Source organism: Peromyscus californicus, unplaced genomic scaffold (genome assembly GCF_007827085.1).
Source record: "Peromyscus californicus insignis strain IS unplaced genomic scaffold, ASM782708v3 Scaffold_7__1_contigs__length_154581171, whole genome shotgun sequence".
NCBI lineage: Eukaryota > Metazoa > Chordata > Mammalia > Rodentia > Cricetidae > Peromyscus > Peromyscus californicus.
The window spans coordinates 4,474,324-4,498,505 of record NW_026294595.1 but is presented as its reverse complement, the minus strand read 5'-3'; the positions used below and the strand labels follow the sequence as shown (position 1 = coordinate 4,498,505).

At 43.2% G+C, this 24,182-nt stretch overlaps 1 protein-coding gene across 10 annotated transcripts in view; it reads right to left on the bottom strand.

The window, feature by feature from the left end:
* Gapvd1 (GTPase activating protein and VPS9 domains 1) overlaps positions 1 to 23,863 on the bottom strand; it is a 74,356-nt gene extending 50,493 nt beyond the window's left edge. For 5 of the 10 annotated variants that reach the window (XM_052722515.1, XM_052722516.1, XM_052722519.1 and 2 more), the window contains exons 1-2: positions 23,496 to 23,651; positions 1,091 to 1,308 (exon numbers count right to left, since the gene is read on the bottom strand). In XM_052722515.1, the coding sequence (XP_052578475.1) occupies positions 1,091 to 1,275 (185 nt within the window). In that variant the 5' untranslated portion in view covers positions 1,276 to 1,308; positions 23,496 to 23,651. Of the gene's footprint in view, positions 1 to 1,090; positions 1,309 to 22,878; positions 23,159 to 23,495; positions 23,653 to 23,766 lie in introns of those variants that run through there. The other 5 variants (XM_052722511.1, XM_052722517.1, XM_052722513.1 and 2 more) reach the window with 4 other exon arrangements.
* Between the last annotated feature and the right edge of the window lie 319 nt (positions 23,864 to 24,182).

Genomic DNA, 24,182 nt, shown 5'->3' with positions numbered 1-24,182 from the left:
GTTCATTATTGTGCCAACAATGAAATCTCTTTGAGAACGACATGGAAATGAGTAAGACACACCTAAAAGTAAAGAGGAAGCCAACTTTTTCATATTAAATCAAATTTATTGCAGTGTCAACTTATAGATACTAATGTTGTCCAGAGTGATCCTCTATAGATTAAATTTTCAATTTTGCTATAGCTTCAAAACTGCTTATTTACTGACAGAACATTCACAAATATTCAACTACTAAAAATAATCAGGACAGGAGGTGGGGAGGTGGCTCAGTTAGAAGAGGGCTTCCCTGCTATGCACTCAGCCCTGGGTTTGAGCTACAACATGGAGTGCTTTTGCACGGCCTGCCTTCCAGTCAATACCTCCCTGGCAAGCCCAACGAAGAGCTGTAATTCTGAATGCCTTTACAGACTTACACAGTAGGTATTCTTTTTAATCTGACTGCTTTCATCCCCATTATACTAACACTGTTACAGTTAAAAACTGCTTCGTGGAACAATACAGCAAGCACCAGGCACACTAGTGGCACATAGATACATATGTGGACTACACAACTCATACACATAAAATAAAATTTAAAATACAAAAAACGTTTTTCTTTAAGAAAGATAGCCAGGCAGTGGTGGCCCATGCCTCGAATCCCAGCACTCGGGAGGCAGAGGCAGGCAGATCTCTGTGAGTTCGAGGCCAGCCTGGTCTAAAAAACGAGTTCCAGGACAGGCTCAAAAGGTACACAGAGAAACCCTGTCTCCAAAAAACAAAACAAAAAACAAAAAAACACACAAAAAAGAAGATAAATAATTCCAAAGCATGGAAATGGAGATAAATAATAACACAAAATTTACTCTTTGTAACAATAAAATGCAATAAGTGTAAAGACACAAAACTAGTGTGGTATAAAATGTTAATCCTTAAATTATAATTTTCTATATCACTGTTTAAGCTAATTAGTAAACAAAATAAACTATATACTTTATAAACAAAGACTCACCTACTATTGATTTAAAACCATGCACTTGAGAGATTCATTTAGTTATAGTTGTAGTATAACTAAGTGTTCACAAAATGCATGACCTAAAATTTTTGACTTTACCTGGTTATAATAAGCCGATCCAAATTAATCCTCTGTTGCTTTGCAATCCATGCCGTTCGATACAGCTTTTCAGCTGTCTTCAGCACATCTGCGTTTAGCCTCTGAATGAGCTGTTTCTCAGAGCTCACGTACAAGCGCTCCTGTTTGAGGTGGTGGGCCAGAGTGTGGATATCTAGCTTCACCATCTTTGAATTCGGAAAAGGTACAAAGGCTGATCACTAATAAAAAAAGACAAAATTCAAAAGTTTATGTCATACAAGTTACTTTCTAAAATCAAAATTTTGATTATGGGGGCTGGAGAGATGGCTCAGCGGTTAAGAGCACTGGCTGCTCTTCCAGAGGACCAGGGTTCGATTACTAGCACCCACGTGGCATCTCACACCTATCTATCTGTAACTCCAGTTCCAGGGGGACCTTACACCCTCATACAAACATCATACATGCAAACAAAACACCAATGCACATAAAATTAAAATAAATTAAATCATAGTAAGAAAGAATGTGTCTTTAAATAAGACTTTAATTATATTTGGTACAACACTGACTCTAATTTAAAAATAATCCCAGCACGAATCAGTCATGGAATCACCCTTGACTATTTTCACATAGCAATACACCTGATGATAATTAAATAATAATAAATAAGATGAAATAATCTGATTACTTTTCCTACTTCCACTGGGAATCTACCATCACCTCAACCTAAAGAAAGCCTATGACTAGCTGATTTCCTTGCTCCCTATTTTGAATTCCCAAAGTCTGCTCTCCCCATAACACTGAGTGTACCTTAAGGTCACATCATTTTATTCCTTGACTAGAAAACCGTCCCAAGACTTTACCTTCTACTTAGAATGAAATCTAAAGTCCTACGTGGTCTTCCTTAGCTACATCTTTGACCCTCCAGGCCCCAAGTTAGCATTTATCACAGATACCAACTTGCTTGTTAACCATCCTTATTGGGTGGCTTGTCTAATTTGTTCACTGCTCTAATCTCAGGTCTGGATGAGGGCCTAGTTCACAGTAGTAACTGAATAAATATTTGCCAAAGATATGAAATCAAACAATTCTTATTTATCTAATAACTAAATAAAAAGATACAAATAGCATACATATTTTAAATCATTATTATTAAAGCTATACCCTTGAACTGCCAGACCACAAATGTTTTATATTAACAAAAGAAAAATCTATATTTAAGATAACAAAACAAGCCAGTGGTGGTGGTGCATGCCCTTAATCCCAGCACTCAGGAGGCAGAGGCAGGAGGATCTCTGAGTTTGAGGCTAGCCTGATCTACAGAGCAAGTTCCAAGGTTACACAGAGAAACCCTGTCTCGAAAAAAACAAACAAACAAATCCCAAAATTGAAGAGCATTACTGTGAACTAAGGAATGCAGCTCAGTGGTGGAGAACCACCTATGCAGCCTGCTTGAGGCACTGGCTTCAATCCTTCACTACAAACCCAAAGTGACAACTAAGGAATGAGTGAAGGGTTTGTTTTGTTTGTCTTTTTTTTTCCCCCTGGCTGTCCTGGAACTTGCTCTGTACACCAGGCTGGCTTCACTCTCCTAGAGCTCTGCCTGCCTCTGCCTCCCAAGTGCTGAGATTAAAGGCGTGCACCACCATCTCCCAGCATGCATGCATGTGTGCATTTATTTACTTACTTACTTATGCATGTATGTATGTATTTATGGCTATTTAGGCTTTTTAATGCCAAGAATTGTCCTAGTTTTTCCTCACTGCAACCTCACAACGGAGTGACAAGTGTGCTCTCAGCCTCGTTTGACAGTTCAGGAAAGTGTTGAACTCTGCTGTAGGATTCAGGTCTGTCTGACTCCAGAGAAGCACCATTCAACCATCTAATCTAAACATTTTGTCAGTTGTGTCTTCTTTGATTTCTAGTAGTGGTAAGGAGGTTTTGTTTGAATATTATTTGACTTCCAGCAACATCTACTTAATTTAAATTCAAACTGGAACACCACATAAACTGGGAAGGATGTAGAGAAAATAATGTCTTTGCACACTGTTGATGGAAATTTAATTTTGTATCACCACTATGACACCAACAATATTATTCTCCAAAATTTAAAACAGAATGACCTCCTGACCAGCAGTCCCACAACTAGGTTGTCTGACAAGAGGAAACGAAATCGATGTGAAAAGCACAGCTGCACCTTCCTCTTTATTGCAGCATTTCACAGCAGCCACTATCTGGAATCAATCTAAGTGTCTCAATAATAGACAAGTGAACAAAATTAATACATAAACAACTAGAGAGCTGGTTCTCTCATGTGGGTTCCAGGTATCCAACTCAAGTCATCAGGCCTGGAAGCAGGCAGCTTTACCCTCTGAGCCATCTTGTTAGTCCTAAAGACATGATCTTAGAGACTTTTGAGGGGGAGTGTTGTTGAGAAAGAGTTTCTCTGTGTAGTTTCTCTGTGCAGACCATCCTGGAACTCACTCTGTAGCCCAGGCTGGCCTCAAACTTACAGAGAACTGCCTGCATCTGTCTCTGAGATTAAAGTCATGTGCCACCACCACCCAGCTTTAGAGACCATTTTAATAAGCGTAGGCCACAGGCAAATTTGCCAAGCATTTTACTTTAAACAGAATTATAAGCTTTCCTTTCTATAATAAACTGGTCAGAATGTCATAAAAAATCTGACCATGGCTTACTGTGTAAAACAAAATTTTAAGAACTATTATTGGGACTAAGGAGTATAGCTCGTGTGTGTGTGTGTGTGTGTGTGTGTGTGTGTGTGTGTGTGTGTGTGTGTGTAATATTATTTGGCATATATAGTGTATATAATAGATATAAATGGAATATTATTTGGCCATAAAAAGAAAAGGGGGCCGGGCGGTGGTGGCGCATGCCTTTAATCCCAGCACTCAGGAGGCAGAGGCCGGCGGATCTCTGTGAGTTCGAGGCCAGCCTGGACTACCAAATGAGTTCCAGGAAAGGCGCAAAGCTACACAGAGAAACCCTGTCTCGAAAAACCAAAAAAAAAAAAAAAAAAAAGAAAAGGGGAGGAAATCCTTACATGTGGAACATGGATGGAACTAAGACCACTCTGTTAAAGGAATAAGGCAGGCCCAGGAAAACCAAGCACTGCATGAGCTCACTCACATGCAGACTCACATGCATGACCTCGTAGAAGCAGAATGGTAGCTTCCAGAGTCTGAGGTAGCAGGGACAGGAGGAATTAGGAAATATTACAGTTAGGAGAAAAAAATATGAGCTCTATTTTTTCTTTCTTTTTCTTTTCTTTTCTTTTTTTTTTTTTTTCAGAGCTGAGGACCAAACCCAGGGCCTTGTGCTTGCTAGGCAAGCGCTCCACCACTGAGCTAAACCCCCAACCCCGAGGTCTATTTTCTTTTTTTTTTTTTTTTTTTTTTTTTGGTTTTTCGAGACAGGGTTTCTCTGTGTAGCTTTGCGCCTTTCCTGGGACTCGCTTGGTAGCCCAGGCTGGCCTCGAACTCACAGAGATCCGCCTGTCTCTGCCTCCCGAGTGCTGGGATTAAAGGCGTGCGCCACCACCGCCCGGCCTCGAGGTCTATTTTCTAAGCACAGTAATTACAGTTAATGACAATCTGTTGAATATGCTGATTGTATTCCTCCTTCCCCTCACACAACCCCTTTGAGACAGGGTTTCCCACAGTCCAGGCTGCCTCAATGTAGCCTCACTATGTAAGTGAAAATAACCACCACACTCACTGACAAGACACACACACTGTGTATTGAAGATGTTCACATTTGTTAATTGGTCTTGATTTCTTAAAGCATATTTCCAAGCCCCTTAACTTAAAATTCAAAATCAGTCTTACCTCAGCCCACCTACCCACACCTATTTTACACTACTACATTATTTGTTTACTTACTAGTGCCTGTACAAGTGTATGCACATAATGTGTGCACACGCCACGGTGCACGTGTGGAAGGAAGAGGACAACTCTCAGGACCTGGTTCCCTCTTTCCATTGTAGGGTCCAGAGACTCAACTCGGTCACCAGGTTTGCACAGCAAGCGCTTTTACAAAACAAGAGCCGTCTGTTTTCTGTAATAGCGCCCTGACACTGTTTCCTTACGCTATCTGTTCTAGTCAGACTGACCTTCTCATTTCTATTCTCCTGTGTCTTCATACCCTCGTATCTACATGTTTTAGTTCCCACAGCCTGGCTCAATGAACTTTGCAATCATATCCACTGCTGAGTGACAGACCTCAACTCTGGGCTACAGAACCAATACGTCCCGTACTTGGAACCACCGACTAGGCTTGCTTTCATCTTTTACCATCTACCTCCTGTCTTTTCAATAAAAAAATAAAAAATAAATAAAACAAAAAAAACAGCCCTTCAAAATGGAGCATCTGATAGGCCCATATATCCAGATACCATAAAAAACACAAAACGTTTCTACTACATCTCTGAAAAAGAGCTCAAGCGGCTGGGTGGTAGTGGCGCATGAGCTTGGGAGGCAGAGGCAGGTGGATCTCTCAGCATGGTCTACAGAGTACGCTCCTGGACAGCCAGGGCTACCCAGGGAAACCCTGTCTCAAAGAACAAACAAACAAAAGCAAGGAGAAGAAAGAAGGGCTCAAGCGACACCAAAGAACTGTGCCATCTAGGCGTGGTGGAGGACGCCTGCGGGTCTAGCACCACAGTCACAAGCAGGACCACTGCACATTCAAGTTCTAAGCCAGCCTGGACTACTAGTGAGTGTCAGGCCAGCCAGAGCTACAAAAAGGCCCTGTCTCAAATAACAGTAGTATAATGATACCTAACAACGTTATGATAGTCAGGGTTCACCCAAGATAAACCATCACAAATATATATTTTTCCTAAAATTTGCATGCATTTTCTATATTCGCTAATTTCATTTTTGAAAGGGTCAAAAACTAGACTCTGACCACTTAAATTCAATACCACTTGCCACTTTTTCTACAAAAACAATATATGTATGTATGTATGTATGTATGTATGTATGTATATATAAACACACACACACACAGAGTATATGCTACCCATTCATATTAAATCAGATTCTGATGCTAATTTAAGCTTCTCGACTCGCACAGTAAAAACGTCACTTAGAGCAGCTAGGGTGACACAGGCTGTTTCATCGTCACCCCACAGTGGTGTGCAGCAGTGACAGGCCACCTATGGCTTGCAAATCAGGGTTAGCCCACTGTCTGTCTGTACTCCTAAAGGCTGGTTTGGGGGCTTTGTTTTTGAGTTTGTTTTGAATAACTAAGTTGGTTCTTTAACAATTTCATACATGTATACAATGCAATAATCACTCTTTCCTACCCCTATTACCCTCCCCACCAGTCCCTTTGTCAGACTCAGGACTTCATTTTATGACCCATTTAATTTAATAAAGGTTTTAAAAATTTATTTGTGACTGGCATGGTGGCACATACCTTTAATCCTAGCACTTAGGAGGTAAAGGCAGGTAAGTTCAAGGCCAGCTGGTCTACATAGAGTACCCCAGGTCAGCCAGTTAGGGAAACATATCTCAAATTACTTTTACTGTTCTTGTATACGGGTGGATGGCACATGCTACAGCGCCCTAGAAGGGTGACAAATCTGTAGTCGGTTCTTTCCTCCCACCTCACGGGGTTTCAAAGATCGGACTCAGGCTGACAGGTCGGCAAGGCAAGCAGCTTCCCCTAGAGCCACCTGCTCAGCCTCAGACTTGTAAACCCTTAAGACTGACTTCTAACTCTGTGTGCATGTGTGTGTGCTGAGTGTTCGCATGTGAGCGCAGGTGCCCACAGAGGCCAGAAGAAGGCAGTGCATCTCCTGCAGCTGGAATCACAAGTGGTTGTTAACCACACAACATGGTGCTGGGAATCAAACTCAGATCTTGCGCAAGAGCAGCACATTGAGTCGTTTCCAGCCCCTTAGTGCAGATTAGATTGCTGGATCATACATAGCTCTGCCCATCTAGTCATGTTGTCCGTGACTGTTCTCACGGTGGAATGGCGGGGGGACAGCAGCCAGTCTTCTACAACCCATTCGGCCTCCACCGGAAAAGGTTGCCAACCTCTAATAAGCATGTTTATCTCCTCTACGGAGGAGCATGGGGCAGAAGCATAACCTGAGAAGGTACAATTTTTGAGCTAAAATTACATTAGAAGTTCCAAGGAGAATACATGTAGTACAAGTGTCGACAGCTAACGGGACATAGTGACACACAATTGTAATCCTAGCACTTGGGAGGTAAAAGTAGGAAGATCAAAAATTCCAGGTCATCCTCAAATAATACAAGTTAGAGAGAGAGAGAGAGAGAGAGAGAGAGATGAAACCACATCCAACTTACTATCTAATATAGAGGATACTTTAGTCAATAAAACAGAGAGGAAACTAAAACTGGAGTAGATCTGAGGAATTAAGACTGGCCTCTTACCCATCATGGTGAGGTGACCTTTAAGTCCTGTACTCAGGAGACAGGGGCAGGCTAATCTCTATGAGATTGAAGCCAGCCTGGACTACAAAGTAAGTTCAAGGCCAGCCGGGACCCTGTCTGAAAAACAAACACACAAAAACCATGATGATCTCTGACACCCGCTGTCTTGTGACCTGTGACCTCAGACACCCGCTGTCATGTGACCTGTGACCTCAGACACCCGCTGTCATGTGACCTGTGACCTCAGACACCTGCTGTCTTGTGACCTGTGACTGGCCACTAAATTTAAGAACAATGTCCTGGGACTGGAGAGATGGCTCAGAGGTTAAGAGCACTGCCTACTCTTCCAGAGGTCCTGAGTTCAATTCCCAGCACCCACATGGTGGCTCTCAACCATCTGTAATGAGATCTGGTGCCCTCTTCTGGCCTGCAGGCATGCATGCAGATAGAACACTGTATACATAATAAATAACTCTTTAAAAAAAAAGAACAATGTCCTTATCTGTCCCATACAGAAAACAGTAACAGGACTGTAACTCCTAAGCCACAGGAAGCCAAAGGTGGTGGTGCACGCCTTTAATCCCAGAACTAGGGAGGCAGAGGCAGGTGGATCTCTGTGAGTTCGAGGCCAGCCTGGTCTACAGAGCGAGTTCCAAAACAGCCAGAGCTGTTACACAGAGAAACCCTGTCTCGCAAAACCAATAAATAAATAAATAAAAACCGGGGATTGGAAACGCAGTAGGTTGTTACTATTCTCAGTGAAAAGCTGTGTAGTTTTAATTACTTCACCACTATACTTAGACAGACTCCATCCCCATAACACAGCAAAGTTGTGTAAACCTTTGAGAACGTAGGAAAGATCAAGATCATGTGTTTGTTTTGTTTGTTTCTTTTGAGGTGGTCTTACTAGGTAGCTATGTAAACCAGGATGATCTTGAACTCACAGAGATCCATCTATCTGCCTGCTACCATCTTCCAGTGCTGGGGTTAAAGGTGAGTGCCACCACACCTGGCTAAAATCAAGGTCATTACTAAAGAGATGTAACAGACTACCTGCTAACATGGGACCTACACTTTGTTTTTGCTTGTGGTGTTTTAGTTTGTTTTTTATTAAATTTATTTATTTTACATGTTTGTGGGTTTTTTATTTTGTTTTTTTGAGACAGATTGGCCTAAAACACTGTGTAGCTGAGGATGACCTTGAGTGCCTAATCTTCCAGCATCCACCTCCCTAGTTCTAGGACATAGGCCACCATGCCTGGTGGATTCATGTGGTGCTGGGGGTCTCGAGCATGCTCCGAAGTACTCTATTAGCCGAGTCCCTCTCTAGCCCCCAAGCACTGAAAGTGTGATCTAGTGATAGCTATCTTCACACTAAGAGTATTATTAGGAATAGGGTAGGCCTTACAGATGAGAGGCCGTAAATTTGAGAATAAAGCATTACTTGCAAATAAACTGTCAAATTAAAGATGTTTCAAATAAAAATTATACATTGATAACCGAATGTAATAAAGTTAGCTAGAAGAGAATGAGGATACAGTATGCTAGAAGTAAAAAAAAAAAAAAAAAAATGAGAAAAACTGAATAAACTATGAACTTCAGTTAATAACAGTCTACCAATACTGTTCACTACTTGTATTAAATATAGTAGACTAGTGTAAAATGGTAGGAAGCAGAAACTTGATACAGGGTCTATGAGAACTCTATATTATTTTATTTTTTCTTTTCTTTTTTTTAGGGGAGTGGTTGTTTGTTTTTTGAGACAGGGTTTCTCTGTGTCGACCTGGCTATTCTGAGACTTACTATGTACACCAGGCTGGCCTTGAACTCTCAGAGATCCACCTGCCTTTACATCCTGAGTGCCTCTGCCTCTGCCTCCCGAGTGCGCCACCACCTACAACAAGACTTTTTAATTACATAAATCATAAGCTCCTAAACTCAAGCATTCAGTTCAGTGAAATCATATAAACTTGAAAAAAGTATTAACACTGTAATGTGTCCCAATCTCTGTCAACTACTGCCTAGAAAAGGCACCAACTAATCCTATGATGGTCTAGAACAGGCCAACATTCTGCGACACACAACATTATACTATGTTTTTCTTTTAGTTTGCTGCAATTAAAAAAAAAATACAGAAATTTCATTACACAAATTTCCTGACCTCCTAAGATTTTGCACTAATTTCATATGTGAAGTGAGGTAAATATATTTCCTAGGTAGAACTGTTTAAGAAAAACTAGGTTTTTGTTTTTCCAGTTTTTTACAGAGCAGGAAGTTGAATCTATGGCCTCTCACATGACAAACACTCGACCACTGAGCAATACATTCAGCCCTGAAAAGCCACCTTTTTTTTTTTTTTTTTTTTTTTTTGCTTGTTTGTCTGTTTGTTTGGTTTTTGGTTTTTTGAGTCAGGGTTTTCATTGTTTAATGGCCTTGGCTGTCCTGGAACTAGCTCTGTAGACCAGGCTGTAGTTGGCCCAAACTCACAGAGACCCGCCTGCTTCTGCCTCCCAAGCGCTGGGAAAAGCCAGCTTTTATGTTACCTTTTACCCAACAGCAAACCTTATCTTAAGCTAGCAGAAGTACTGGTTGAGTCAGAGCATGGTGGTACAAGCCAGCAATTTCAGCATTCAGGAGGCTGAAGCAGATGAATCCTGAGTTTGAAACCAGCCTGGGCTATAAAAACCCTATTTGAAGTAAGCAAGGTCTTGGCTAGGAATGCACCTGTCTGGGTTCAGTCTCCAGCAATGAACATATACAAAAGGTAGTGTGGCCTGGGCTAGAAAGGTGGCTCAGCATTTGAGAGCACTTGTTACTCTTGCAGAAGATCCTGGTTCGAGTCCTAGAACCCACAAGTTACAACCATGAAACTCCAGTTCTGGGGAATCCAACTCCCTTTTTTGATCTCCACAGGCACCAGACATGCACATGATGCTCAGACACACATGCAGCAAAACATCCACACACACAATGGGGGAAAAAAGGCAGTAGCCAATGGCTTATGGTTGTAATCCTTCCCAGCACTTGGGAGGCTGACAGATAAGAGTTGCTACAATCAAGGCCAACCTGGGCTACGCAGTGAGTTAGACCAGACTGGGCGATAGTGTGACAATGTGTCTACCTGGAGAGTGACAGAGACACGAAGTAGAATAGTTGTGGTGGAGCAGTTTCAACTGACTAGTGGTAGTAAGTACGTAGGTGCTTAGGAAATACAGAGTAGTAACTACCACATTTCAAGCGTGCATTCTGCATCAGCTGGTGCCTACATCCTCCAATTTAATACTGAAATACTATGACTTCTTGTTTTTAGTTTTGGCACTGGAAGCTGGACCTACAGCCGAATGCATGCTAAGCTTGTGCTCTACCAATACTTCCACTCCAGAAGGTGAGTAATCTTGCTCCTTAATTTGTTATACATTTACTTACTTGAGTGAGTGAGTGTCATGGAACACATGTGCAAATCAGAAGTCAGAGGATAGCCTCTGGGAGTCTGTGCTCTCCCTATACCACGTGGGTCCTGGGACGAAACTGAAGCCCTCAGTATTGGTGGCAAACACCTTTACCCATAGAGACATCTATAAGTATTCTTTTGTTTTGGAGACAGAGTCTTGAAAGTCATTATGTAGACCATACTGGCCTGGAACTCACTGTGTAGCCCAGGCTGGCCTCGAACTAGAGAGATCCACTGCCTCTGTCTTCCAAGTTCTGGAATTAAAGGTGTGAGCCACCACACCTGATGATATAGAAGTATTCTTAATTACAACATAGAGTTATATAGCAGAGGAAAGTGAAAACAATTTAATTTTCCAAGGTCAAATTAGTTAACATGTAAAGTTGAAACTAGAATCCAGTTTATATCCAGTTTTAGAATTCGGTTTTCCACAGTAACTCACTCTCTCTCTCTCTCTCTCTCTCTCTCTCTGTCTCTCTCTCTGTCTCTCTCTCTCTGTGTCTCTCTCTCTCTCTGTCTCTCTCTCTCTCTCTCTTTCTCTCTCTCACCACTAAGCCCATTCACTGTCCCCCAACTGTGAGTACTTTAATTTACAGTCAAGGTTACCACTTACAGCACTTACAGTTGCCCCACTCACAGAACTGGGACTTGTTGGGAAAAGGAAGAGATGGAAGAGAAGAGGCTAAGAGAGAGAGAAGGGATAAGTGTGACCATAAAAGCACGGATGAAATTGCCAAGAATGAATTAATTAAATGTAAGTAAATTCCTGCCTCACTCTTGAACAAGTACTACAAGTACTCATATGTAAATCAGAGTGCAGACATTGCCCAGTTTTCTTGGAAAGCTTCCAACGGTCTGGCAAGGTAAGTTTTAGTTGGACTTCAGGACTAAATAAAGAATCTCAATTCCCTCAAATTCTAAGGAGGAAGTGATAAAGAGATGATGGATCAGTGGTTAAGAACACTGACTGCTCTTCCAGAGGACCCAGATTCAATTCCTAGCATCCACATGCTATTCACAACTGTGACTCCAGTTCCAGCAGACCTGACACCCTCACACAAACATACATGCAGGTAAAAACACCAATGCACGGAAAATACAAATAATTTTTTTTTTTTTTTTTTTTTTTTTGGTTTTTTGAGACAGGGTTTCTCTGTGTAGCTTTGCGCCTTTCCTGGGACTCACTTGGTAGCCCAGGCTGGCTTCAAACTCACAGAGATCCGCCTGGCTCTGCCTCCCAAGTGCTGGGATTAAAGGCGTGCGCCACCACCGCCCGGCTACAAATAATTTTTTAATTAGAAAAAATTGCTAGGAATTAACCCCGCATATTACCAAAAAGCCAGGCATGGTGGTGCATGCTTTTAATCCCAGTATAGTGTCTGTTGTTCTCTTGGAAGAGCACTCACATGAGGTGGCTCATAACCGCCTGTGTACTCCAACCCCAGGAGGATCTGATGCCCTCTGCCAGCCTACACGCACACACACTCACTTAAAATAAGGAACTGGAGAGATGGCTCAGTGATTACGAGCACTGGCTGTTCATCTAGAGGACCCAGGTTCGGTTCCTAGTATCCAAATGGAAGCTCACTACTGTCTGTAACTCCAGCCCCAGAGAATCTGACACCTTCTTCTGGCCTCCTCAGACACAGTATACACTTGTTACACAGACATACATGCAATCAAATCACCCATACACATAAAATAAAAATAAGTAAATCTTTTCTCAAAAAAGAAAGAAAAGCGGTAGCCCACGAGGTACAATTTATCACACTGAACACATTTTTCATTTCTTTGTTACTGCATTTAAGGCAGTCTCGTGGAGCCCAGGATGGCTTCAAATTCACTATGTAGTGAAGGAAGACCTTGAACTTCTGTCTCTACCTCCTGAGACCGGGATTACAAGTGTGCACTACAACACTGGGACTGTTTATAAAAAGTTGGGTTAAACCCAGGGCTTCGCAGATCTTATACAAGCACTCTATACTACTGAGGCACAGCTCCAAGCTGGAATGTTGGTATTATAATAATCACAAGTACTCATTATAAACTTCAATCGGCATTACTACCAATCGGTGTTTCTACCCAAAAGGAACCTCCTGGCCTAAAAAACAGTTATCGCTGAGTGGTGGTGGCACACACCTTTGATCCCAGAACTAAGGAGGAAGAGGCAGGTGGATGTCTGTGAGTTCAAGGCCAGCCTGGTCTACAGAGTGAGTTCCAGGACAGGCAGGGCTGTTACACAGAGAAAGTCTCTCTGGGAGAAAACAAAAACAAAAAGTCAGTTATTATGGGATTGGGGGGTTTTGGGGGGTTAACACAGGAAAGATGTGGAGATAGATCAGAGTTCTCTCCTTCCACTTTCATACTGGTTCCAGGCTTTCCTACTGAGTCACTGCTTCAGCCCTAACATAGCTTTTCAAAAGAAACAAGCCATTGAAATGTCCTCATTGGATCTAGAGAAATGGCTCACGGATTAAGAGCACTTGCTGCTTTTGCAGAAGACCTGGGATAAGTTCCCAGCACCTACACGGTGCCTAAGAACTGCCTGTAACTCCAGTTCCAGGGAATCAGACGCCCTCCTCTCATCTCCTAGAGTAATGGGCACTTATGTGGTGCATAAACATACACACAGGCAAATGACTCATACATATAAAATAAAAATAAATTGACCCAGGCGGTGGTGGCGCAGAGGCAGGTGTATCTCTGTGAGTTCGAGGCCAGCCTGGTCTACAGAGCGAGATCCAGGACAGGCACCAAAACTACACAGAGAAACCCTGTCTGGAAAAAAAACAAAAAACAAACAAACAAAAACAACAACAAAAAAAATCGTTAAAACAAATTAAAATGCTCTCATAGAACTCATAATTTCCAATACTTTGTATAATGCCTAAGAAAAAGAACTTGATAAGTGTAAGCTCTTACTATCATTGTTAACATGTTTTAAAATGATGAAACAAATACTCAGGGGCTGGAGAGATGTCTCCAAAGTTAAGAGCACTTGTTGCTCTTGCAAAGGATCCAGGTTCAGTTCCCAATACCCACAAAGCAGCTCACAACTGTCCATAACTCTAGTTTCAGGGGATTCAATGCCCTCTCCTGGCCTCCAAGGGCTCCAGGCATACATATGGTGAAAATACAGACAAGTAGATAGGCAAAACACTTGTATATACAAAATGAAAAATAAAATAATTTAATTAAAAAAATACTTTTAAGCCTGGTGGTGGTGGTGGCACGTGCCTTTAACTCTAGCCATAGAGAGGCAGAGGCAGGTAGATCTCTGAGTTTGAGGCCAGCCTGCTCTACAAATTAAGTTCCAGGACAGCCAAGTTCTAGGACAGCCAGGGCTACACAGAGAAACCCTGTCTCAAAAACCAAAATAGATAAATAAAAAACACTCAGAGTCTTAAAGTCATTTTCTGTTGGAATCCAAGTTGGAGTATTACAACCTTAAATGGCTAGTTAATGTGTACTTTATTTTAATAGAGAGTCAAAGTTAGATTACTTGCCAGGCATGGTGGTGTACACCTTTAATACCAGCACTCAGAAGGCAGAAGCAGGCAGATCTCTGTGAGTGAATTCAAGGCTCAGCTGGTGTACACAGCACAGTCCAGGCCAGCCAGAGCTACATATCGAGACCTTGTGTGGTGGTGTGAAAGAAAATGGCCCCCAAAGGGAGTGGTACTATTAGGAGGTGTGGCCTTACTGGAAGCAGTGTGTCACTGTGGGAGCGGGCTTTGAGGTCTCAAGCTTCCCTCAGTGTGACAGTCAGTCAACTTCCTGTTGCCTGCAAGATGCAGCACTCTCATCTCCAGCCTATCTGCCTGAATGCTGCTATGCTTCCTGTCATGAAAATGAACTGAACCTGTGAAACTGTACGCAAGTCACCTCAATTAAATGTTTTTATTTGTAAGAGTTGTCGTGGTCATGGTGTCTCTTTACAGCAATAAAAAACTCTAAGATACCTTGTATCCAATTTTAAATAATGAATTAATTAAAATGAACTAAAAAGCTGGATCCTTTGGATTCTAAAGGAGGCAGAAAAGATGAACTAAGTTGTTTTCCTTCTGACAGGTTCTCACTGTGCAGTCTAGGATGGCCTCAAGCCTTTGTGTCCTCCTGAGTGAAATACTGTCTAAAAAAATAAAAAGAGAGAAAGAAAACAAACAAACACACAGACACCAACAACAAAAAATGGTTTCTTTCTTTCTTAGGCTTTTCTGGTTCAGAAATCTCTGTTGGTCAGGTGTGAACGGCTCCTTCCTGTAATCCCAGCACTTGAAAGGCTAACACAGGAGCACTGGAAGTTCAAGACTAGCCTGGACTACATAGTGACACCCTATCCCCCAGAAAAAAGCAATAGTCTTTTTTTTTTTAAAAAAGACTCATTAGTGAGATCCAGGACAACAGGCACCAAAACTACATGGAGAAACACTGTCTCGAAAAACCAAAAAAAAAAAAAAAAAAAAAAAGAAAAGAAAAAAGATTTATTTAGGGCTGGAGAGATGGCTCAGAGGTTAAGAGCACTGGCTCTTTTTAATAATCAGCCCCTTTTTAATATTTTCACTTTTCTGGTCTACTTAATCCTTCAAGAATTATAAAAAAAATTAATAAAATATACACTAGTAAGCAAAAGAAGAAGGAGGAAGAGGAGAAGAACCGGACATGTTTGATGATATGCTAGTCTCTGTGTGGGCGTACCAGCATTATACAGGAGCAAGACCAAGCAAGCACCTTCCTGGATAGACAGATAATGAGCAGACATTATAGAGTCTTAAGAAAATAGCTTACTAAGAAGCTGTATAAACACATGCACAAGCTTAAGCAGAACTGTGGCCTAGACTTGATTTGCTTGCTTGACTTGCTCGAGCACACATGCACATAACACACAGTGTTTTGTTGTTGCTGCTGTTTGGATAGGATTTTTTTTGTGTCTGTTTTTTGAAACTCACTCAGTAGCCAAGGCTGGCCTTGAACTCTTGTTCCCCTTGCCTCCAGTACTGAAAGACTCAGATTACAAATATATATCACAAACTGGACATGGTGACACACATCTTAAGTCCCAGCATTTGAGAAGCAGAGGCAGGTGGACTTCTAAGTTCTAGGCCAGCCTGATCTACGGATCCAGTCCCAGGACACCAGGGCTATGCAGAGAAGCCCTGTCTTGAAAAACAAATAAAAACCACAAGTGCACACCACCACACCTGGCTGTAAGTTATGTAATATGCTCTTCTTTCAGGTAGAAATACTTACTAGATGTCAGATTCATCTTCATACTCAAAAGAGATACAGAATGGAGCTGGATGGTGGCGGTGCCCACCTTTAATCCTAGCACTTGGTGGGGGCGGGGGCGCAAATGTAGGCAGATCTCTGTGATTTTGAGGCCAGCCTGGTCTATATAGCGTGAGTTCCAGGATAGCCAAGGCTACACAGAGAAACCCTGTGGGGGTGGGGGGGGAATAATACTTTACCCTTGAGATTCCTAGAACATGTAACCAATTCTCCCCAATATTCACCCTTGAAAGAATTTTTTAAAAAAATGGATATCATGGCACCTGCCTATAGTCCCAATACTTGGGAGACTGAGGCAGCATCTCAAGTTTGAGGCCAGCTTGGGCTACATTATGAGACTGTGTCTCAAAGAAAGAAAAATGGCGGGGCTGGAGAGATGGCTCAGAGGTTAAGAACACTGACTGCTCTTCCAGAGGTCCTGAGTTCAATTCCCAGCAACCACATGGTGGCTCAAAACCATCTATAATGAAATCTGGTGCCCTCTTCTAGCCTGTAGGCATACATGCAGACAGGACACTGTATATATAATAAATAAACAAATAAAAAATAAAAAGAAAGAAAAATGGAAAAGATGAAAGAATAAAGTAAATGCCTTTCTGCCAAGAGGTACCTTCAGAAACCTCTTAAACTTTTCTGAAAATATAAGGGTAGTTTTAAAAATAGACTAAGTAAACTGCAGTTCATCCTATTTAAAAGTAACAAAATTCACAGTTCTCACACTCTCCGTACTACCGTGTAAGGCTGTAAGAACTGTGTCGTCACTGGAGAGCAGCTCAGCACCCTCAGGACGTAGACACAGGAGACACCGAGAAAAGTCCAGGCTGTGGACCAGGCATGGTGGTACCAGCACTGAAGGGGGAAGGGCAGGAGGACCAGGAGTTTGAAGCCAGCCCTGGCTAGAGTCATTTCTAGGCCAGCCTGTGCTACATGAGAACATTTTTCAAACAAACAGAGCATACACACACAATAAATGCAACTTAAAAAAAAAAACAAAAAACTTTTTTTTTTTTTTTCCTCAGACAGGGTTTCTCTGTGTAGCCCTGGCTGTCCTGGAATTCACTCTGTAGACTAGGCTGGCCTTGAACTCAGAGACCCGCCTGCCTCTGCCTTCCCAGTGCTGGAATTAAAGACATGTGTCACCACACCTGTCTTTAAAATTGCTTTTAATAAATAAATAAATAAAGCCAGGTGAGGTGGTACACATCTGTAATCCCAGCACTGGGGAGGCAAAGGCAGGCAGACTTCAATGTGTTTGAGAAAAGCCTGGTTACAGAGTTCCAGGCCATTCATAGCCATAGCCACACAGTGAGAGACCACTTTATAAATCAGTAAATAAATCAATAACAAATAATAAAGTCTGGAATAGGACAGCAGGCCTGGTGGCACAGAGCTGTCATCTCAACTATTGGAAAGGATGAGTCAGGAGGATCTTATCTTCAAAGACAGCCTAAGCAATTTAATGCATGTCTATCTCAAAATAAAACACAAAAGGAGGGTTAAAGGATATAAGCTTACCTACTACATATGAGGCCTAGGTTCAATCCCCAGTACCCTTTACAAGTACTTACACAAGAGAAATCATAAAACAGGGATAGTGACTCCTGCTTGTAAACCCATTATTTAAGAAGACGAGGTCCCCCAAACTGCCATAGCAAGTCTGAGGCCAGTCTGGGCTACAAAGTGGGATCGTGGCTCATGAAAAAAAGGGGACATAGAGCCTAGGGAGATGGCTCAGTGGATAAAATGCTTGTCTCGCTAACATGAGATCCTAAATTCCATCCCATTACCTACATAAAAAGTCTCCTGTGATGACACATTTGTAATCCCAGCACTGAGGGAGTGGAGACAAGAGGGTCCTTAGGGTCTTGCTGCCAGCCAGTACAGCCAATCAGGAACTCTAGGTTCAGTGAGCAAAACATAAGGTAGACAGCAATAAGGGCAGACACCCACCATCAACTCCTGGCTTATAAATACACACATATCCCAAAAACCGTGACTTTGAGAAAGTAAAAAGGATGATTATTCCACAGATTACTTATTAAAAAGGGGAAGATGCCTTTGCAACAGAAATCTAGTGAGATTCCTTAATCAGCCACATTTATGTCAACAGTGAAACTGGCTTCAAGAGTTTCTGATGACACAGAGTGAGAGGCCTAAAATCACCCTAGCACCCCAGCTGAAAATGTTTAACGTGGCTCTGACCTAAAGAACTCAGACAACAGGTGTGGTGCACACCTTTAAACCTAATACTCTTGAGGAAGAGGCAGGACGATCTCCGTGAGTTCGAGGCCAGCCTGGTCTACAAAGTGAGTTCCAGGACAGCCAGGGCTACACAGAGAGAACCCGTCTGGAATAACAAAACAACAACAACAACAAAAGCAACAATTTGGCTGCTGGGGTCCAGCTCAGTGGTATAACAATTGCCTCACAGGCTGTCTGTATGGGGGGGGGGGGGGGGGGGAGGTCCTGATCCCTAACACTGCAAAATAAAGTAAGTAAATAAAAACTTACAAACTACAAAACAAGGAAATATTTTTACTTTTTATTGTGTTTTCTTTGTTTTGAGGCAGGGTCTCTCTTTGTAACCTAGAGCTCACCATATAGATCACTCTGGCCTTGAACTCACAAAGATCCACTAGTCTCTGCCTTCTAAGTGCTGGGACCATATCCAGCTAAAATAAAAAATTTAAGTTATAGGTTCTAAAAGCCAAGTCCAACGGCAGAAAATGGGGAACCAAAAAACTATAAAACAACTTAACACTTGTATTCAGCTTTTCCAGAAATAACTGTTAGCATCATCACAATTCATGCACATGTGTGCCTGCATATTATTGGAATTAAACTGGAAGCTTCACACATGCTAGACAACTGCTTTACCACTAAGCTACATCACCAGTCCTGCTTTAGCTTTAGAAAAAGAAAGAAAGAAAAAAAAAATCACAAATATCATTACCTTTCTCACCACCTACCATCTTTATTCCCTAACAAACATTGTGAAATTATAGGGCAGGGTATGCTCATTTCAACTTCAGTAAGAACTACAAATACTATCTCTAATGGCACCTATACAAATTTATACTCTACACTAATACACTAATTATTGTCAGATTTAATTTTTTTTTAATCAGATGACTGTAGTGGTGCATGCCTTTAATCCCAGCACTAGTGAGGCAGAGGCAAGTGTATCTCTGTGAGTAGCAGGCCAACCTGGTCTACATAGGAAGTCTAGACAAGCCACAGCTACACAGTGAGATCCTGTCTGTCCGTCCGTGTGTGTGTGTGTGTGTGTGTGTGTGTGTGTGTGTGTATGTCTCTCTCTCTCTCTCTCACACACACACACACACACACACACACACACACACACATCACATCCGTGGACCAGGTAGTGGTGGTGCATGCCTTTTTTCTTTCTACTGGTTTTTCAAGACAAGGTTTCTCTGTGCAGCCCTGCCTGTCCTGGAACTCACTCTGTAGACCAGGCTAGCCTCGAACTCACGGAGATTCACCTGCCTCTGCCTCCTAAGTACTGGGATTGAAGGCACATAGATTTGCCACTTTGAGACCTGCCTGGGTTATGTAGTAAGTTCCAGACCAATCTGGGCAACTTTGTGAAACCCTGTCTCAAAATGAAAAGCTGTGTAAAGTTTTTCTGTGTGTAAAGACAGCTCAGTAATAGAGCACCTGTCCAGAATGCCTATGGCCCTGAGTCCACTCTCAGTACTACGGGAGAGCCAGAAAATGAAGAATTTGAAAGATTTTTTTTAATTAACTAATTTATTCATTTATTTTGGTTTTTCAAGACAAAGTTTCTTTGCATAGCCCTGGCTGTCCTAGAACTGGATCTGTAGGTCAGACTGGCCTTGAACTCATAGAGATCTGCCTGCCTCCATTTCCTGAGTGCTGGGATCAAAGGTGTGTACCACCACTGCCCATAGAAAGAGAATTTTTTTAAGTTTATTTATGTATATGAGTACCCTATTTACATACATGCCTGCATGACAGAAGAGGCCATCAGATTTCATTATAGATGGCTGTGAGCCACCATATGGGTACTGGGAATTGAACTCAAGACCTCTGGAAGAGCAGCCAGTGCTCTTAACCACTGAGCCATCTCTCCAGCCCCTGAAAAGAGAATTTCTTTTTAAAGGAATGATATAATTTATTTTTTTTAAAGATTTATTTATAAGGCCGGGCAGCGGTGGTGCCCGACTTTAATACCAGCACTCAGGAGACAGAAGCAGGCGGATCTCTGTGAGTTCGAGGCCAGCCTGGTCTACAGAGCAAGATCCAGAACAGGCACCAAAATGACACAGAGAAACCCTGTCTCGAAAAACCAAAAAAAAAAAAAAAAAAAGACTTGTAAGATTTATTTATATATTTAATGTACACTGGTGTTTTGCCTGTATATACTCTGTGTGAGGGTGTTGAATCCCCTGGAACTGAAGTTAGAAAAAGTTGTGAGCTGCCATGTGGGTGCAGGGAATTGAACACAGTTCCTCTGGAGGAGCAGCCAGTGCTTTTAACCACTGAGCCATCTCTCCAGCCCCAAAAGAATTTTTTAAAAAATGACTTACCAACTTCCTGATTCTCCATAATCTCTGTTTATTTTTTGTCTTATATGAAAAAACAACAACCAAAGACATATTATAGTTCAGCTTGCTATTTCTCACTCACAGAGAGAAAAATAAGGATCTCTTCCTATGTAAAGCTCACACTAGCTTCATGATTTTAAGAAAACCATACAAGGGGTGTTGGCTTCAAAGCTCAGCAGTAAAATCGCTTGCCTAGCACGTGCAAAGCCCTAGGTTCCATCCCCAGCAATGTACAAACAAACAATAAATAAAGTCCATTTATTTCAGAAGAGGAGGAGGGCTGGGGAGATGGCTCAGTTGGCAGTGGACTTCCCACACAAGCCTGAGACTCTGAGTTCAGATCCCAGCACCTATGTAAAAAGTCAGCACGGTGGCAGTGCCTATAATTCCTTCACTGGGGCAGCAGAGACAAGAGGGTCCTGGGGCTTCTAGTAAGCCAGTAAGAGATCTAGACTCAAAAACTAAGGTGAAGGTGCTAGGTGGTGGTGGTGGTGGTGGTGGTGGTGGTGGTGGTGGTGGTGGTGGTGGTGGTGGTGCGTGCGCACCTTTAATCCCAGGCAGAGGCAGGTGGATCTGAGTTCAAGGCCAGCCTGGCCTGTAGAATGAGTTCCAAAACAGCCAGGATACAAAGAGAAACCCTGTCTTGAAAAATCAAAAAAATAAAAAATAAGATGAAGAGACAGGAAGACATTCAACATGAAACTCTGGCTTCCAAAAAAATGCACATATACACATAAACACATGAACATGTACATACCCACATATAAACACAGGAACATATACATGCACACATATAAACACATGAACATGTACATACCCACAACACACACACAAGAAGGAAAAAGAAAATCAGCAAATACTAAAATCTCCTTTCACAAGCTTGAAGGGCTTCAACCACTCGTAAGTGTAGGGATGCCTCAGCACAAAAATCAAAAGGCCAAAATACTCACTTCCCTTTCTTCAGCACAGTATTTTGCTGATTCCCAAGTATCCTAGATGAAACATCTACAGTCTGGTCTATCTTTCAAAACTACTACTCTGGCATGATTCATGTTTAAAAAAAAAAAAAAAAGCCAGGAGTGGTGGCATACCCCTACATCCCCAGCACTGGGAAGACAGAGAGACAGAGGCAGAAGAGCTACAGCAAGTTAGAGGCCAGCCGGGTGTACAAACCCAGTTTTAGGTCAACAGGGCAATTAGGTCCTTGATTATAACATTCTTTTGTAGCATATAGTCTAATCCTGTCTGCTCCCCCCACCACACCCTGCTTTCTTACTGAAAGACCAAGTCCTCTCCAAAACTTTTCTTTTGTTTTTCGAGACAGGGTTTCTCTGTGTAACAGCCCTAGCTGTCCTGGAACTCAATTTGTAGACTAGGCTGACTTCCACAGAGAACTGACTGACTACCTCTGCCTCCAGAGTGCAGGGATCAAAAGGTGTGTGCCACCACCACCTGGCCCAAAGCTTATTTTTATTTCAGGAATTCTTCATAATTTTGTGCCATGGATCTACCTCTTTGATAGTCTGGTGAAGCTTAAGGTCCCCTTCTCAGATTGCTTTTAGGTACAAAATTCATATGAGTACAAAAAAAAATTATACTGATGCATTATAAAATGAAAAATTGACATGTACAGCTATAGCATATTACATAAGATATAACAGAAACTCACAAATTCAAAGAAATTTATTGATAAACAGATATGATATTTTGAGATAGCTCTAACTGTAAACGTGACACAAACATATGTTATTTCTATTGGTGGCAAACTCACAAGGATTGCTAGTACTATTGTGTGGTTTGTTGCCTGCTTTCATAACTGAAGGTAACAGTCAGTTTCCATTACTAGTTTGTAAATAAAGGTGTAATATTACCCTCATTCTCGCTAAAGGACCAGTTTTATTCTATCTACATTCAATCCACTGAAGAACCCCGGGTTGGAAACTCTAGACCCGAGCCTTCATCCCTTTTGCTCAAACTCAGAATTTTCATTTTATTAAGCTTGATTTTACTGAGTTTTAACGTTAAAAACAGAGTCCTCCTTGTACCTACCTCTCATCTGACACCTCACCGTATCTCACTGTATGTAGAATTATGCATTGAATCCCGCTCGTTTCTGCGGTCTGCCCAGCCAGTACCCGTGGCAGTTTTGCCGGTCAATAAAAGGCGACATTGAAGGAAGAGAGGTGGAAAGAACGGGCACTTGCAGACCACCAGCAGCAAGTGCACAGACGCCGAGCCCGGTGCGCGTTTGCGGGTGCACGGTGTCCCCAGCCCCGAGCGTCCGGCGCGTCACCGGCGGCGCTCCGAAGCCATTCGGTCCGCTCCTGGCTTCCGGGGCTCGGCTGCCCACCTGCCCCGGACGCCCACGGAGGCGACCCGCGCCACTGCGCCCCTTCCCGCCGCGTCGCGCTCCCGCCCCATCCCCCACGCGCCCTGGGTCCCCGCCGCCTCAGGCCGGCCGCCGGGGCCCGCACGCCGCCACCTTCCCGCGGGGCCCGGCCGCGCGGCTTCCCACCCGAGCGTCGCCCGGCGCGGGGCAGGCCCGGGGGCCCGGGGATCGGGGCGGGGCGGCCGTCAGGCGCGGGCTGCGGGGCTAGGCCGGACGGCGGGGCTGCCGAGCCCGCAGCGGCGCACGCGGCGCGGGCCGGGCGGGGACGCGCACTCACCGACGAGGTCATGCGGGAGACGGCGCCCAGGTCGCCGCCGGACGGCCACTCGGCCTCGGAGCCGTCGCCCTCGCCGCGAACTGCCACCGCCGCCCAGCCGCCGCCACAGATCGCCAGTCGGTTCCCCTGCCTCCTGCGGCGGCGCTGCCCCCTCGCCAGTGCGCGTGCGCGGCGCCGCGGGGCCCCCTGGGATCGGTGGTCCGGCCGGCGGCCGCCCTTCCGCTCCGGGTAGAGCGGCCTTCGGGACCTGTCCGCCCAACCCGGCTCTCACCTCTCCGTGTACCTGGTGCCGGAGAAGACGTGTGCAAAAACGTGACTCTCCTCACCTGCCCCGGACATCATCCAATGATCTCTCTCTCTCTCTTTCTCTCTCTCTCTCTCTCTCTCTCTCTCTCTCTCTCTCTCTCTCTCTCTCTCTCTCACACACACACACACACACACACACACACACACACACACACACACACACACTCACACACACACACATACACTCAACGCACGCACACTCCCTTTCAGTTAAAAGCTATGTCAATTGGGCGGTATCTTCATTTTTAGTATTTAATCTAATTTCCCACTTCTCGTTTGTCGATTTTTATTGTAAACCATACAGTTACATTAAATAGGTTTAAATTTTGTGTGTTTTTTTAAAACAAAAATGACACGTGACGTGTCAAGTTAGCAGAAGCG